The sequence below is a fragment of the Malania oleifera genome, chromosome 7 (genome assembly GCF_029873635.1).
Source record: "Malania oleifera isolate guangnan ecotype guangnan chromosome 7, ASM2987363v1, whole genome shotgun sequence".
Lineage (NCBI taxonomy): Eukaryota > Viridiplantae > Streptophyta > Magnoliopsida > Santalales > Ximeniaceae > Malania > Malania oleifera.
Genome location: NC_080423.1, coordinates 23,894,425 through 23,912,094, shown reverse-complemented (window position 1 = coordinate 23,912,094; position 17,670 = coordinate 23,894,425). Strand labels below are relative to the sequence as shown.

General features: G+C 35.5%; 1 protein-coding gene across 6 annotated transcripts in view; it reads right to left on the bottom strand.

Annotated features, from left to right (window-relative positions):
- The window catches only part of LOC131159633 (protein PTST, chloroplastic), a 68,320-nt gene extending 51,321 nt beyond the window's left edge, over positions 1 to 16,999 (bottom strand). For 2 of the 6 annotated variants that reach the window (XM_058114678.1, XM_058114680.1), the window contains exons 1-4: positions 16,104 to 16,664; positions 15,467 to 15,510; positions 10,108 to 10,411; positions 1,070 to 1,159 (exon numbers count right to left, since the gene is read on the bottom strand). In XM_058114678.1, coding sequence (XP_057970661.1) covers positions 1,070 to 1,159; positions 10,108 to 10,411; positions 15,467 to 15,495 — 423 coding nt within the window. In that variant the 5' untranslated portion in view covers positions 15,496 to 15,510; positions 16,104 to 16,664. Of the gene's footprint in view, positions 1 to 1,069; positions 1,160 to 10,107; positions 10,412 to 15,466; positions 15,511 to 16,103; positions 16,665 to 16,693 lie in introns of those variants that run through there. The other 4 variants (XM_058114674.1, XM_058114675.1, XM_058114677.1 and 1 more) reach the window with 3 other exon arrangements.
- Between the last annotated feature and the right edge of the window lie 671 nt (positions 17,000 to 17,670).

Genomic DNA, 17,670 nt, shown 5'->3' with positions numbered 1-17,670 from the left:
TCATTTATCCCATTCAAATGTTATAAAAATGAAAAATTAGCAAATTTTTTCGTATTTTTTTGGAAAACCAAATGGAAAATGAAAATTGTTTTCCACAACTAAAGAAGCCACAAAGTTCCCTAAATAGTTAAGGCTTTTATTTGGTTGCTTGTGCTTAATAGAGTTAAAATCAATGAGTAGGAGACCTTCAAAGGCACTTTCTCCAGCTGTCTGTTCTATGTTTCAAATAGTTTCTCATCTGTTTTTGCACTGTGGTCTTTCTTGGAAGGTGTGGAATAAGCTTTCTGGTTTATTGGGAGAAAGTTGGGTTTGCCTGGGTATGGTAGAGAATTTGTTGGTAATCTCTTTTTCTAGTTTTGGTAGATGCAAGGATGCTGTGGCTGTGTGAAGATGTGCATTTTTTCCCATTGTTGCAGGGTTTATGGTTGGAATATAATGCACATATATTTAGTGGGAAGACGTCGAATCCTTTATTATGGGATAAGATTCATTACTTTGCATATCTTTGGTGTGTTGGTGCTGGTTGCTTTAAAGGAGTAAGATTCTCTAACAAGTTTTGGCTACCTTTGTTGGTTTAATTGCTTTTCCTTCCTTTGTTCTTTCTACTCTTTGTTTCTTCTGTTTTGGCAAGGAGGATTCCTTAGTCTCCTTTTTGTACATTCTTCCTTTTATAATGAAATCATTTTTCTATTGTTATAACAAAAAAAATGTCAGTTCAAGCTCAAAATCAACAAGGAGTCAAATGAAGCTTCATTAACCTACTTCCTTCAAAAGTGATTTTAGGTCCAAAATCAATTTCCAAATTCAAAAATTTACTTACTAAAAAAAATGTAAAAGACAAACCTAAAACTAGATTTTTAACTGTAAAATCACTTCTAATTGAAAGCTATCCTAAAAAAGAGCATGAACACAATGCATTTGGTCAAATATATGTGATTGATATCATGGAGGATCAATTCTGCTCTAGTATCAATAATGCTAAAGGGATACTCACTTAATAGTAACTATTGCAAACTTTCATCCAATAAATAGCTAAAAAATAACCAAAACCAGTAAAGATTCATAAAACCTGTCGTTTAAGAAACCGATTCTGCTGATTGGCTTCACCAAGTTTCCTAAGAAGCTTTGATCGTTCAGAATTAGCCAGCAGTGACTTCAACTGTCAAGAAATAAGGCATTAACAAATATATCAATTCAAGTAGAATATCTTGTGTCCAAAGCAATAATTTCAACTGGAATGAAAACCACTCAAGTTTGAAGCTGCAGTGGATTGCTTCACAAATGACATCATCATTTTGAGAACATATCCCAGCTCATTTCATTAAGAGATCACTTATAGAGTGCTATTAATACAGTGGTTTAAACTTGTAATACATTTTTTTTTTTTTTTTTTGTTCAATTGGAGGCCGAAACTCATCCTGTGCTTAACAATGGGAGGTAGCCATCTCCCATCCCATACCCTTTTCCACCCCTCCCGGGATTCAAACCCGAGGTCTTTGACATAGAAGTCACAAGTTTTAACCATTAAGATGTCTCCTATGAGACAAACACAGAAAGTCATCAAATAGACCTTTTATTTCATGATATTGGAATCATTTCATCTAAATCAGCAGCTCCTTGTGTACAATCAGCAACAACAAGAAGCCTTAGGTCCCCCTATGTGGGGTCAACTACAGGAATCCTTTTCCACCAATTCACACAATTGAAGGCATTTTCCTTGGACAGCTTAAAAGCTATTAAACCCTTCCTTGCTATCTCATTCCATGTTATATTAGGTCAACTCCCACCCCTTCTACTACTAGTAATGTTAACTAGCACGCTCCTCACTAGTGCACTATTTGGCCCGCATTACAGATGCCCAAACTATCTAAACTACCCCTCCCTTATCTTATCATCTACCGGAGCTATAAATAACTTGTAGCAAATATGTTAATTTATTAATATATCCTCTAATATTATCCACTCATCCACCGTAGCATTCACATTTCAGAAACTTTTACTTTTTGGATATGTTATTTCTTAATTGCCCGACATTATGACCTATATAGCATGGTTGGTCTTATAGTCATCTTATATAACTTTCCTTTTAATCTTAAAGGTATTCTATGATCACGTAGCACTCCTGAAGCACTCCTCCATTTAACCCAACCTGCTTTAACTTTATGTTTATATCCTCTTCGATTTCTCCTTTCGCTTACAAAATAGATCCAAGGTATAGAAATCTACTAGTGCTACTAATTTGTTGACCATCAAGTTTAATTGTTTCCCCAATATTCCTCCTACCAGTCTTGAAATTACATTTCATATATTCTATCTTATTTTTACTGACCTTAAAACCTCTAGATTCTAAAGCTTTTCTCCATAATTCTAACTTAGATTCTACTCCACCGTACTTTCATCAACCAAAGCAATATCATTTGTAGAAAACATACACCATGAGATCTCATTCTGAATACTTGTAGTGAGTTCATCAATTGGTAAAATGAAGAGATAAGGGCTCATAGCCCATTAGAAATCTCTAGACTCTCCACTTGCAGTCTTAACAGTAGTCATTACTCTATTATACATATCTTTGGTGACATCAATACAACTATTGCATACTCCCTTCTTTTCTAAAACCTACCATAGAACTTCCCTAGAAACCCTATCATAGGCTTTCTCTAGGTCAATAAAAACCATATGCAAGTCCCTCTTCTTTTTCCTAAACTTTTCCTTTGATCTTCTTAAAAGATAAATAACTTTTGTAGTCAATCTTCCAAGCATAAAACCAAATTGTTCTCTGAAAGCCTCATTTCTAATCTTATTCTTTGTTCAATTATCCTTTCGCATTGTTTCATCATATGACTTAGTTATTAACTTATTATAATTTTGAATTTCAACTTGTTTTTGTATATAGGTATTAAAAAACTTTTCCTTCATTTATCTAGCATTTTCTTGATTTTTATAATTGGGTTGAATAAATTAGTTAAACACATACTTCCATGATACCCTAGGTATATCCAAACTTCTATTAGGATAATATCCAGTCCAATAGATTCCCACTTTTCATCTTTTATAATGCCATCCTAACTTGACTTTAATTTTGCAAAAAGAAAAATTCTCAGGTTTTTTCCTTTTCTCATTTATCACTTCCAAGTTAAAGTCTTCTATTTGGTTTTCTTAAACAACTTATTAAAGTAGCTTCATGCCACCTCTATCTTATGTCTTCTTCTTTAACCAAGACATTATCATCCTTATTCTTTATACATTTTACGTTACATAAGTCCTTGAACTTTATTTCTCTAGCTCTAGCAAGTTTGAATACATCCCTTCCCCCCTTTGTTTGTATCTAGTCTAGCATATAAATTATCATAAGCTCTATGTTTAGCTTCACTAATAGTCTTTTTTGCTTCTTTTCTGCCTCTTTATACTTCTAAAAATTTTCTATGTTTCTACATTTTTTTTTTTTCATGTTTTATACCAAATTCTATTTTTGTCTTTATGGCTCTTAGGGCATCTTGATCCCACCACCAACTTTCTTTATTGGCTGAGAATCTTCCTCTGAATTCACCTAAAATCTCTTTTGCCATCTTTTTATTAGAGCTGGCCATCCTACTCCACAGAGTGTTTGTATCCCCTATTGTCCAATCACCCTTTTGATCATTTTATCTTTTAAATTTTACTATATTTTCTTCCTTCAAATTTCACCACCTAGTTCTCTTGCATTGATTTATGTTACTCTTTCTCTTCCATTTTTTTAGTACATATATCTAACAATAAAACTCTATTGTGTAGTCAAACTTTCACCTGAGATAACTTCACAATCCTTATATGATAAATGATCTCCCCTCCTAATTAAGAAAAAATCTATTCAACTTTCATTTTGCCCACTCTTGAAGGTTATTAAGTGTTCTTTTTTTTTTATTAAAGCAGGTATTCATTATAACAAGATCATATGACATGGAAAAGTCTAAGATCACCAGTCTCATTTTTTTCTCTACGTCCTCCAAATATTCCAAAAATTCTGAAAATATTTTGTGCATAAGTATGTACAGTTTTTTAAATAAACAAAGAAATAATAGAAAGATTAAATAAGTAAAACAAAAGAAAGAAAAAACAGAATGGAGAACAAGGCACCCTCCAAAAAGTCAATGAAAACAACAAAATTTACAAAAACAGGCCTGATGAATCTAACCGATCCAATCTTCCAGCAAGTCAGAAACAAGCCAAAACCATTTTTCATAAATAAAGGAATATTTATTGAAAAGGCATCAAGGGATGCCAGCCCATAGTCAAGAAAGTCAACCACCCTGATGGGTGTCACAAAGATCAAAGATTACATTATAGTCGTTAACAACAGCGCCACTATTGCAGTAAACCACTGCTCTTTGCTGCTCTGGAGTCTGCGGCTGAATTATTAAACACACTCGTATTCCTCTCTTTACAAACACGCTGAAAAATTGCAAGGGAAATGAGAGACATAGCCTTTCCCTTCTCTTTTGTCGCCCAAATACCTTTTCAGGCCCAGAGGTCCACTCCCACAGAGTCAAGGTTGTCAGAATCGGGATCCTAAGTGGGATTGTCGGAGGGGTCTGCAGGATTGGATCATAGAATCGGATTGAGAACCGTAAGATTCTACTTTCAATGTAAAATTTATATTAAAAAATTACACATTTAGAACTTTATGACAAGTCTTAAGACTAAAAACTTGGTTAATAACTAAGTATAAGAAGTTAAAAATACAATAAAAAGTTCACACGATAAAAGAAGAAGAAGAAGAAGAAGTTCTTGAAGCTTTTCAAGAAGCAGATATGTCTCAAAGCATACCTCTACAGCTCTGCTGGGCCTGCTGGCTTGGCTCTTTTCTTGGCTGCTGCTGATCGAACAACTCCTCTGTGCTGAAGAGGATTGAGGTGTTCTTGTCAAACACCTAAGAAAGAAGAGGACTAAGGCCTGAGTTCTCGTCGAACGCCAAAAACTGTGGTTGTCGAACACCAAGGAACTGCTGATCGAGGGCTCTCTGGTTGTCGAGCAGTAGATAAATTCAGGTGCTGGGCTACTGAGCTTCTTAGAGGAGTAGAGAACTGAGGTGTCAAACTCCAGGGAAGTCAGGTGCAGATTCTGCTGAATCTGTTCATAGGTGGGAGGAGGCTGGGAGCTATTTTGCCCCAGATTTTGAAGAATTTGGGCCAAAGACAAACCTTTTGGGGCCATTGGGCGAGTAAAAACATGTATTGGGCCTTATTATTAAAGCCCCAAAAGGGCAAAAAAAAAAAAAACAATCCAGGTAACAGAGTAGGATCAGTACGGGTCTATTTGCGATCCCGATTCTATGATTGTACTGATTCTTTTATGATTCTACCAAGATTCTACTTGATTTTCTGATTTTTGTTGCGACTTGGATCATATCGGGATCATAGAATCGTACGATTCTACAATCTGGACCACAATTTTAATAACCATGCACAGAGTTGGCAATAACCAACTGTTGTCCAATCAAAGTCGATGCCATATTCCACAGATTCCTGGTCCAAGTGCAATGAAGGAGGATGTGCTCTACTAATTCTGCGTCAGACATGCTTGGTGACGAACAGCCTATCCAAAGTCAAGATCTTATCATGTGTTGCCTCCCAGGAAAGAAAGGCAGCTTTTTTGGTGCACCTGTCTTCCAAATCTGAGTCTAAGGGAAACTATAGCTCTTAGTCTCCAAAGGAAAGAACTTCCTGTAGAAGGATCTAATAGTGAAAACCCCCTTCTTATCTAAGGTCTAAACTGGATGATTAGTACTATTTTGGTGCTAGAAGATTAGAGAAAGCTCTAGAAGTCTATAAGCTGATTAAGTTCCCAATCTTCCACATTTCTAAGGGGATGTTCCAAAAGAGCCCCTGATTTGTGGTTTGGAGGTGCTGATTAATGCAGGCATCTTTGTCAAATTCCAAGTTGTAAATGGCCGGAAATAAGACATCGAGGGCCTCCTGATCACGCCACACAGCATGCCAAAAACCAAAGAACTCAAACCATTTGCAGAGCACCAAATACCACTTTGCTCCTAACCAAATTATGGAGATGTAACAATATCCTTAAATATTCTGGCATTCCCCTCTAACAAAGCATACCCTAAAATAGCAAGAACCATGCATCTCCAGAAAGCTTTCCTCCCCCCCCCCCCCCCCTAACACACAAACCTCCAAACATGTTAATTCCAAATATTTCATGAAAAGGGCAACATAAGAACAAATGTAAACAAGTTTCCCACTCCTAAGACAAAGAACATATGCATCCGATGACAGTGTTGTATTTGGTCTTTGCTTCTAAACCAAGCTGTTTGTATTGATTTTATTAGGGATCACACTTCAAGCAAAAGCCTTTTTTTTTTTAATGGTGTGCTTTAGCTTTCCCGATAAAAGAATGCAAGAAGAAAGGATTTGCAATAGAAGTGTGAATCAAAATTTGTTGGTTCTTAAGTTGGCAATGGCAAATACATCAGATTTTCCTTAGATGAATCCAAATGATTAGTTTTCTAAAGAGGTAGATCTTCATATGGTTGTGCTTTTTGGAAAGGAATTATGAAAGATTAATGTAATTTTAAAAATTTATTGCTTTTGAAGTTGGCAATGGCAGCTACATCAGATTTTGACTGGATGCGGGGAGGTGACACTTTGAAACTTTAAATGAAACACACCCTTCTTTGTTAAACATTGCTGCTAGCAACTTTGAAAAGTTACAGGTTTCCTAACAAGGGAAGGGTCTATAGGGGCATAACTACTCCTCTTATGCAGGACGCTTACTCAGCCAACACTTAAATCCAGCTCTACCCAAACTTTTCTGGCTCACCCCAATATTCCCCACTTGGAGAATTGATTTACTAAATGGAGATGATTTACTGAAATGGAAAGCAGGTAAGAAACCAGTTAAGTGAGGATCAGCGCTGATTATAGGTAGACTCAGGAATTAGTTAGAACAAGCCACAAATGGTCAATTATGATGCAATTCAAAAGCCTACTCAGGAAGTTTCTGGTTCTAATATTTGAGAATCAGTCATCAGGTTCTAGGGGTCAGCCACTCAGGACCAACCCGGCACCCAACCCACAAAGGCCAGTTTTGAAATGGTTCTGGTAGACCAGTTCTAGGTGTTTTCAAGTTTTAAGTTGCATGATGCTTTACTAAAACAAACAAAATAAAAGGATTTTTAAACTCGGGATGTAAATCAATGGGAAGAAGGTTTAAGCCACCAGATGCAACTAAATTTTTATGTGTGCTTGCTTCTTCTTTTTTTTTTTTTCATAGAACATTATTTATGAAGTAAATTTTGAAGATATCAAAACAAAATAAAAGAAAACATATTAAAGGTCTAAATCCTCGAATTAACTTACCAAATTGAGAAATTTAGAACTTAAAGTTTTATATGTTATTTTGAAATGATCTTGCAAGAAAAATCTCTGAAGAAAATTGAAAAATTAAAAAAAGTACAAATTCGATATCCTTATACAGGTTATTGATGGGTTCTTTACTTCTTTTACAAGGTAAAACCTGGAACCAGCCAAAATTTATATGTTCAGGGTAGAAACAGAACCTACATGGGACCGACAATGTCAGTTCGGTTCTAGGTTCCACCTTTGATAGGGTAGGTTCCACATTCCACGTTTTTCAACACAAGCCTTCAAAGCGTAGGTTTCAGACTCTGGCCATCCAACCCATGCTCACCCCAGCTATCAAGTCATGTTTCCCTAGGAAGGAGGTGAATGGAGAGCTGGTTTTCCCAGTAAAGCTTCTTTCTTTTCTTAGGAAGCAACTTGGAAGGCTATTCCAACAGGGGAGAATCAAAGGACAAGAGGTATCATTCACGTCATCTACAGCTTTCATGGAAAAGAGATGGGGAATCTACAAATCATTTGATTCTCCATTGTTTCAAGATCTGAGAGCCATGCAGGCTCATATGGCAGTGATTCAACGAGGGTAGTGCCAAGTATTGTTATTGCAACATTACAAACCAGAAAAGCAAGGAACATTGAAGTAGGCAGGAGTAAAGGGCAGAAAATGGCTCCCTTATGCCTGTTCAGATGTCTTTGGCAGGAGCTGAACAGAAATTTCTTAGGAGAAGGAATTACCCTTTGCGCTGGAAATCTAAAAATTTTACACCAGAGCTCAGTGATCGGCTTGATTTTTTGCTCATTTGAGCTTTTGCTTTATCTCTCCACAATTTTGCTACATAGTAATACCAAATACTAATAAAAAATAAATTAAACTACACCAGTCTCACTAAAATGAAAGGCCATCACGAGAACTGAATTTTAAATTCATAGTCTCCATATATGCAGTGTATGACGCATAGCTGGTCTCTCTCACCGTTGAGGTATTAATATAGGGTTCGACCTCACATGCTTTCTTGTGCTAAGCCCATACTCTATCTATCCACTAAAATAGTTGGACCCAGGGCACCAGATCGTTGCTTGTAAAAATAATAATAATAATTAAATATGTTAACCCAAAAAATTTTGAATGATAAAAATGATTCAAGATAAAATCTAATAAAAAAGTTTGAGATATGAAATATGAGAATTCAAAATCCCAGGAGCAGCAAAAAAGCCCACTGATCTAGATTTCAGCAAAAGAAAGAACAGAAAGATTATTAGATTCAATGAGCTACAAGAGGCACTGATCCCATTTCAAAACCATATAGAGAGAGAGAGAGAGAGAGAGAGAGAGAGAGAGAACAAGGAATTTAAAAAGAAAAAAAAAAAAAAAGAAGAAGAAAACATAGCTTCCCTGGGCCAAAAGGCTTCCCACTTTTGCAAGGGAGGGGGAGCGTTATCACAGTGTACACAGCCTTACCCCAACTTTTATGCAGAGAGGCTGTTTCCCTGGCCTAGAACCCATGATCAACCGGCCACAAAGGAGCAATCTTACCATTGAAAAAGGAAAAAAAAAAGAAAAAAAGAATCACTAAATTATGCTTTTTTTACCTTCATTGCAGTTAAAACTATAATCAAGGGAATTTTGAATCAACGAATATAGTGATGTTACTATCATTAAGTAAATCTAATGTTTTAAACGGCTAAGGCATTAAACCTTAAGAGGAAAGGCATAAGCCTCAAGGCATTGGGACAGAAGTCTTTTGAGAATTTTGCATTTAGATAAAAATATGCAAAAATAAATGAGGGTGGGCCTTGGATAATTGTAAGGTTTCTCAGTTGCTCCTTTGTGAGCAGTTGGTCACGGGTTCAACTCAAAGGAAACAGCCTCTCTGCACAAAAGCAGGGGTAAGGCTGCGTACACTGTGACAAGCCTCCCCCTACCCTTGCAAAGCAGGGAGCCTTATGGCCCAAAGATGCCCTCTATAAAAATATGCAAAAAAATAAAATAAAATACATATATTTTAAAAATAAGAAAATTACAAAAAGAATGCAAAAAAAAAAAATCAAATATAATCTGCAAGCTACTTGTTGCCCATTAAAAAATTGTCAACTTGAATTCATTACGTAAATCATGATATGAGAGAGCTATAACATTACAAAGTTCAAATTATTTTCAAGATCTAAGACTACCAAGATTTTAGACCATGCCTTATGGTTAAATAATATATATTCAAAGCAACCCTTAAGAAACAAAGATACCCAAGATAACCCTACACTAATTAAAATTCCATAACTATCACGATTTCCAAAATTTAAAATACTGTAAACCAAAGGCAGTTTTTTCAGAAAAACCACTCATAATAAAAAAGCAGGATATGCATTTAGTGTTTCTTTCTTTGTTGTAAAAATTTTTAAAAAAGAATTGAAAATTAAAAACAATAGAATCCCATGAGAACTGTGAAGGCCTGATATATGTTGCCGGCCCCCAACCTCACAGCATAAGCTTTTAGGTAAAGTGGTAATCTAACATGGTTTCAAAAGCATTGTTTCTTGGAAGTCCCAGGTTCTAGGCTTATTGTCCATATTTACCACAAGTTTGTCAACGGGTTATTGTGCTCCTAATAATGTCATTGTTCATTTATCTCTCACATGCAATAGGGGTGCACATATGGGGGAGTGTTAATGCTTGAATGCTTGATATAAATTGTTGGCCCACAATTTAAAACTTAAGCTTTTAAGTAAAGTGGTAATCTCACAAGAATATTAACTTTACCTCATCACTCTTTAATGGCTGATCAAGAAGCTCCTCATGTGAATCCTCAAGAGCACATTCATCATCGCTAGAATAATCTTTGGGCTGTGATGATAAAAATTCTTCCTCCAAACTAGCAAGCAAGGAAAATGTTCTCAAGGGCATATATTGCAGATATCGATTTCCAATAGGGGGTCTATCCCAATGATTTAACCTTTGAAGAGCCATTCTTATATTCCGGGTAGCCATAACACATTGAAATCTCTGGGTATTTAAGTCTCTTGGCTTCCAAGAACACCATGCTACTTGTTTGTCAACACACCACCTATTGACATCACAACCAAACAAATTTTTAAAATGAGAAAAAATGTTAGAAGCGCTGAATAAAACTTAATATGCATTCAACAAAAAAAAAGGTCCAAGAGTAAGCTGAACTTGACTATTAAATTGGGAAAAACATATTGTAGCCATTAGCAGCACCAAGATGGTATTGTACCATAAGATAGTAAATGTGTCTACCTCCAACTAAATAATAAAGGGATGGTTTCATGTATGACAAATTAAGTGTTAAGTGCAGATCACTAGGTGGGATTTTGATTATACTATGTAGCCTCTAAATGGGATGAGGCCTAACCTCTCAATTGGTTCAAAAGTAAGTGAATTGCTCTTATTTGGTAGAAACACTCAAAAGCTCTTATTTTCCTAAAACAAATCAGACTAGCCCATCATAACTCATTCATTAAGACTAAAGAGCTTCATTAGGAGGCACATGTGGATTGTTTAACTGCAACCCCCCCCCCCCCCCCTTTTTTTTTCCAACCCCAAAACAACACAGGGGGTATAACAAATTGACCTAAATCAAAGAACCTAACCAAACCGAAGCTTTGGTGCTTTGTGGGGAATAGACAGATAGTGGATGTCATTTTGGTGGCTAATAAGGTGGTGGAGGAGATTCGAAGGAGGAAGAGAGGAGATTCATATTCAATCTGGATTTTGAGAAGGCTTATAACAAAGTTAGTTGGAGTTGTTTGGACAAATTTTTTTATGAGAAAGGATTTTGTTGAGTGGTGGCGTCAGCGGTAAAGGGGTTGTTTATCCAATGTATGGTTCTTGGCTCTTGTCAATAGGGAACCTAAGTCTTGGTGTAGCTCTTCAAGAGGCATTAGACAAGGGGACTCACTCTCCCCTTTTCTATTTATCCTAGTAATTGATGTCTTGAGTAGAATGGTAGATAGGATTGTAGATCAGGGTCTGCTGAAAGGATTGAAAGTTTGAAAGTGGGAAGAAAGGGCATGGTGGTTTCTCATCTTTAATTTGCAGATGATACTATTTTCTTTCTAGACGATCATAGGCCTTCTTTCATATGTATGTTAAGTATCCTCCATGTCTTTGAGAGGGTGTCGAGGCTTAAAATAAATTTGGGGAAAAGTGGTCTAGCAAATATTAATGTGTCCCCTACGTGTGTTAGGGAGCAGGCTTTTGAGGTGGGGCGTGGCCTTTTAGAGTGGCCTTTGACTTACTTAGGGGTCCCTTTAGGGGACAATCCTAGATCCTTGGAATTTTGGAACTCAGTGGTGGAAAGAGTGGCCAAGAGGTTCGATGGTTGGTAGGGGGACCCTTTTCCTTTGGGTGCAAAATCACCTTTATTTAGGCTTGGTTATGTAGCATTCCCTTATATTATTCGTCAATTTTCAAAATTCCAGTGGGGATTGCAAATAAGATTGAGAAAATAATGAGAGATTTCTTATCATCAAGAGCTGGGGGTTTTCGAGATCATTTAGTTGAGTTGGAGGAGGTATGCAAGTCAAAAATGGAGGGAGGTTGGGTCTTGGAAAGTTGGTGTCTAAAAACATCGCTGTCCTAGCTAAATGGATATGGTGTTTTCCCTTAGATCATTCCCTTTGGCATAAAGTCATTAGAAGCAAGCATGGGTTGAGTGTGAATGTATGGGATACCATTGTTAGTTTACTATGTTCTTCAGAAAGTCCACAGAGATCTATTCCTCATATTTATCCCTTATTCACTCCTCACATTAATTTTGTGGTGGAGAAGAGTTCTCGGATTCGTTTTTGGAAAAGATCAATGGTTGGGGATTGATGTTCTATGCACATCTTATGCTCGCCTATTTTGATTGAGCTCAAGGCAAGATAGTCCGATTTCTTTCTCTTTGTGGTCAATTTGGTTAGCCTCTGGTTTCTCGAAACTTCCATTTCAAAAGATTTTTAAACGATAGGGAGATGATGGAACTCTTCCCCTTGTTATCGTTATTGAACAATTGTCATCTTTCTTCAGCTAGAGACACTCAACCTTGGACTTTGTATCATTCGGGGGTATATTCTTGTAAATCATTTTTTTCTTGAGTTTTTGACCAATTCCAACTCTTGTTTTCCTCTATTCTCATGTATTTGGAAGGCCAAAGCTCTCCCAAAAACTAAGGCTTTCATTTGGCTGACTATGCTTAATAGAATCAATACTAATAATATGTTGCAAATCAAGAGACCTTTGAAAGGCCTATCTTTAATTGTTTGTGCGCTTTGTTATTTGAATACTGAGATGGCTCCTCGTTTGTTCTTACGCTGTGATTTTGCTTGAAGCATTTAGAATGAATTACATGGCATGTTGGGAGAAGCTTGGATTTGTCCAGCGACAGTGAATGTTGGCTATCTCTTTTGAGGGTTTTGGAAGATGGAAAGATAGGGCTGCTTTGTGGAAATGTGAAATACTTGCAGTGTTGTGGGGTCTATGGTTGGAGTACAATGCAAGGATTTTTTCAAGGAAAAAAATTTGAAGAGGCAGCTGGTCTAGGAGAAGATTCATTACTTGGCCTCTTTATGGCACATTGGCTTTGAATGCTTTGAGTGAGTTTTTTAGAAATTAAGCAAGATTGGAGGAATTTTTTTTTTTTTTTTTCAAAGTATTTTTGTGTGTTTTTAGTTACTTTTTTCTGGATTTTTCCAGAATTTTTATAGGAGATGTCTTATTCTCCTCTCTGTAAATTCTTCCCTTTCTAATGAAATCTCTTCTTTTACTATCAAAAAAAGGAAAAAATAAATGAATTGAATCATAAACAGTTCAAACTAAACAGTTAGAAGAACCAAATTTAACCATAGCAAATTGCACCCAAAACATATATAAATCAAACCAACTTGACAAAACCTATCAAAATTTGAACCGAAAATTGCATGTTTGAGAAGTAGTAAGATTAAGACACCATTGACTTAAAGGTCTAAATATTTAGAACTACATACTCCTTAAATTAATTAAGAATTAAGATCATTTAACACTTATTACTTTCATTTTCAAGGTTTTTAAAAAATTTCATACTCAACCCAGTCAAAAAATGTAATAACTAATTTGTATCTACACAAAGTTGGAATCTTTGAACTTCAGATTTTGAAGTCAGCACAGTTTGAGTTTTGTTGAATTTTAATTGATTGGCAGGCAGGGGAAACTCTCACTCAATAATGAAATGAATCAAGTACATAAAAGTCAGCCAAATTAAACATCCACAATTTTTTTAGTTTTTTTTTTTTTAGTTGAAATAATGAGTTTATAATTCATGGTTTTTTCCAAAATAAATTTGTTATATTTAAAATTAAAAGCCAATAAATGTTTCAAAATATATTTGCATTAGGCCATTTGTTAAGCTTACAATTCTGACAATGTAAAGTTGGCCTACCCAGAACACAACCAAACCAAACCTAAAAAATTAGTTCAGTTAGATTTTGTTTTGATGATAGTTTAGGTAGCATTTTTTACAACCGAATTTAGTTGGTTTACTTCCAATTTATCATTGGAACCATTTTTAGTGCTACCATGGCCCTAAAAAATAAAGCAAGGTAAAAAAAAAAAAAGGTAGGCAATTTGCAAAATCAAATTCATAGTTGACCTCAACTCCTATTCTCCAGAATATACTTTTGTCTACTACAAGAGGTTCTCTCACTGCCACACAAAAAGCTCCTCCAGTGGCACGTCGCTGCCCTTCATCCAATCAAAGATAAGTCCTCTCCTTCTTTTCTCTGGTCCTCTTGGTTTTTTTTTTCTTTTATTTTCCTCCCTTTTGTTCTGATTCCCCCTTCACTCCCCATTCAGGGAATAAGAGAAGCGAGGAAATGATATCTCACCAACTCACAGGCATTAGCAGGATACTAACAATTGCATCAATCACCTCTAGTCTACTAATTTGCTCAAAATCAAGCAACTAGTAACCACACAATGGAGTGGGAGATTTTGTTTTTTTTAAATTAAGTTCAAGCTGAAATCAAATGCTCTTTAAAATAAAAATTCCCGCTTAATTTGCCAAATCATATTGCAAATGGATAGTACTTGTAAGTAATAAAATAAAATAATGTAAAACAAATATTTTCAAAATAACATAGCAAAAAAGAGCACAAAATAAGATTGTCATCACATGAATAAAATACAATTAACAGGTTAACGGAAAACACATGTAGCAATGACAAAATCATTAAAGTGAATGCCTAGGGATGGGAAAGAGGTACAACAAAGAAAAGCATATGAGAACTCTATATTGATTTTGTAAAGTGGACAAGAAAGCTAGTGGGAAAAGGTTGAAAGAAATAGATCTGAAAGGGCCAAACATAATGAAATTTATTGACATGACCAAGAAAAGAGATTGCATCAATAAAACATTAAAAAAAAAAACTATTGTTTCTAGAGAAAAAATAAAACACACTTTCTGAAATCATTAAGGTGATTCAAGTTAAAAGGCTGGATGACACCATATTAGAAATTCAAAATAACACAGTTTTATTCAAATCCAAGTATTTTGAATTTTTTCACCAACAGGGATTATTTCTTAAAGGAAATCTGAATAAGAAACTAGCAAAAAAAATTCCATCAATATGAATTTGAGCACTTGGAAATTCATCATTAACATCCTAAGTTAGTTTCCTATAAACTTTGTATTCAAAATCTCTTAAGTAAATTTGTTTCCTTAATGACCTAGGAATCTGGAAAAATGAACCCTCCAGGGGAAATAACAAAATAAGAACATGTTAAATTTTCATAAACACTGTTTGTTATACTTGTCTCTTTGTCATACAATTTCACAGTTATATCAAACCGTAACAGAAAACTGTTATGCATACCTATATGCAATACAATGCCAAAAGCCATGATGTGCTGTAAAGTAATATTCCAAAAAAAATTACAATTCCATAAGACATTTCCTAGAGGAAAACTCTCTATTTAGAAACATATTAACTACATATTAATGTTGGGTGCTATTCTCCAATATAATAATATTATTCTTGGAGCAAAATAAAATTGCAGTCACACTAGGGCCGGGGCACCCAACTTGATCAAGCTTCGTTAGTCATTGTCTATGCATGTACACGCTTATACACAGAATTATTACCTTGCAGTAACAACCATGTGGCACTCCATATTAAAAAGTTACTCCTGCCAAGCAATGAAACACAAGAATAGATTCAGAAGCTTCATTATCACAGCAAATGTATTAGCTCTCATGTGACAGTGAAAAGTACACAAGGTCAACAACTTTCAATAAGGGGCGAAACTTTCATCTGTAAGGAATTGAAATGAAAATTAGACTCCATAGCCCAGCACCAAGAAACATGAAACAAAGACTCGGCTCAGACTATTCACTTATCAATTCAAAAAAGGCATTCGCTTTTATTTTATTTTATTTTTTTGATAGAAAAAAAAAAAAAGGGAATTTGTTTTAAGGCAAAACAGAAAGTAATGAGATGTTCAAATTACTAGTGGAAGAACGAAGTATAATCTAAGTATCCATTAGGAAAAAAAACATCAAAAGAAAGAAATCTAAGAAAAACAATATTTATAAGGCAAATTACAAAAATATTTTACAAAGTTGCTGATGGGAAGACTGATTCAAGAACCGCAACAAATTAGAAGGATTACAAAAGCTCCTCAATTAACCAAATGTCAACTCCTCTCAACTAAACAGTTTTCCCTATAACGCAACAGTAGGTTTGCCCTCGGTATGAAAATGCAGAGACTAGAGAGTATACCAAGGACTGCAATATAAATTTTGGGAAGGAAAAAGAGAAAACTACGAGTGTCATCTTCTCCTAATGAGTTCGTATCCAGAACCATAAATCATCTTTTCTGACCCCTCTTTTAATTTTGATTCCTTATTCAGCAATGGATAAGACTTTGTGCCGTGCACACTTCTTCTGATGCTTAAACAATTGAGTTCTGCGCTTGAGCGCACAATGCCATAGGGGTGAAATACAGTTATCACTCTAACTCATCCGCCATTCTTTGCCTCCCCGTAGTACATCTGTTGGATTTGGTACTGAAAATCCAATTGAGTAAGCTTAAAGAGAGACAAAAGGGCATTCTCTGAGCGGGAAGACAGACTACAGAATTCATCTTCAAACAAATGCCCCAATCAACAGCAAACCCAGACAACAAAATGCGTCATTGAGTCATGAATTATCCATTTTGTCACCTTTTGTCATGCAATAGCACCAAAAAATCAGTCATCAAGATGAAGATGTTTCAATCATATCAGGTTGTTCAAACACGCCAACACAAAGCTATAAGCATAGAGATTCAAGTGGTTAAATAGTTATTTTTAGGGTTTGCAAACACTTACGAGCAGTTTGAACCAGTGAAGCTGCTACAGTCACTTCGACGAGTGAATTCTTTCTGTACACCGCGGGATTGTGGAGTAGCAATTGGGGTCATGAGAAAGTGACGGCTCGAGGATATGTGACACGTGTTAGGATCAAGGCGCGCCACTTGGCATTGCAGGAGAGGGCGAGTGCCTGCTCCACAAAAAATGTGGGAATCCGCGGTTGGATCGCGAGTTACCGGATCGGCCTGAGCGGCCTAGTCAGTGGGTGGAAATGAAGAGCAGTGGGCCCGCTAGCCAGGGCCGGCTTGCACCCGCCACCAGAAGAGAGTCACAAGCAATGATGTGCACTTTAAAAAGAGGGTGTTTGTCTCTCATTTTAATACATTTACTTGCAAACGAATTTAGTGATCACTTGAAATAATCAAGTCATTAAGTATCTAATTAATTTTTTTATTTAAAAAATGAAATTATCACTTTATTTTAATTTTAAAAAAAATAAAAGAATATTTTTGAAAGATTTTAGGTTCGGGAGTGCAGTTGTAAATAGAAAAGGTAATTTTTTTAATTTCTTTCTAATGAAATTAAGCGACTAGTATCCTAAAACATTAATTTTATGAATGACAACAGTACATATCTTATATGAGTGTATATGTTTTTCTCAAGAAAAAAATTAATTTTTTGTAATGAGGATTGTCAAAATTTTATGAAAAAAGGGAAGGTTGCAATAATCGGTCAATCATCTTCAAAGTCGGTCGACCTACCTTGCTCTTAGACAAAGTCAATCTATCATTATTTGAAGGGCAATCAATGGCCTACGAAAGACTTCTGCTTCTTTTGCTTTTTTGTTCTTTTTGCAAAAATAGTTTCATTGCCCAAAATATATTCAAAAAAGTTTTCATAAGGTTCATATGGAGAATTCAACCTCATGAAGACTTTATTACTTCGATGTCTTTCCAAAAAAAAGTTAAACATTCACACAAACATTTCAAAAGAAA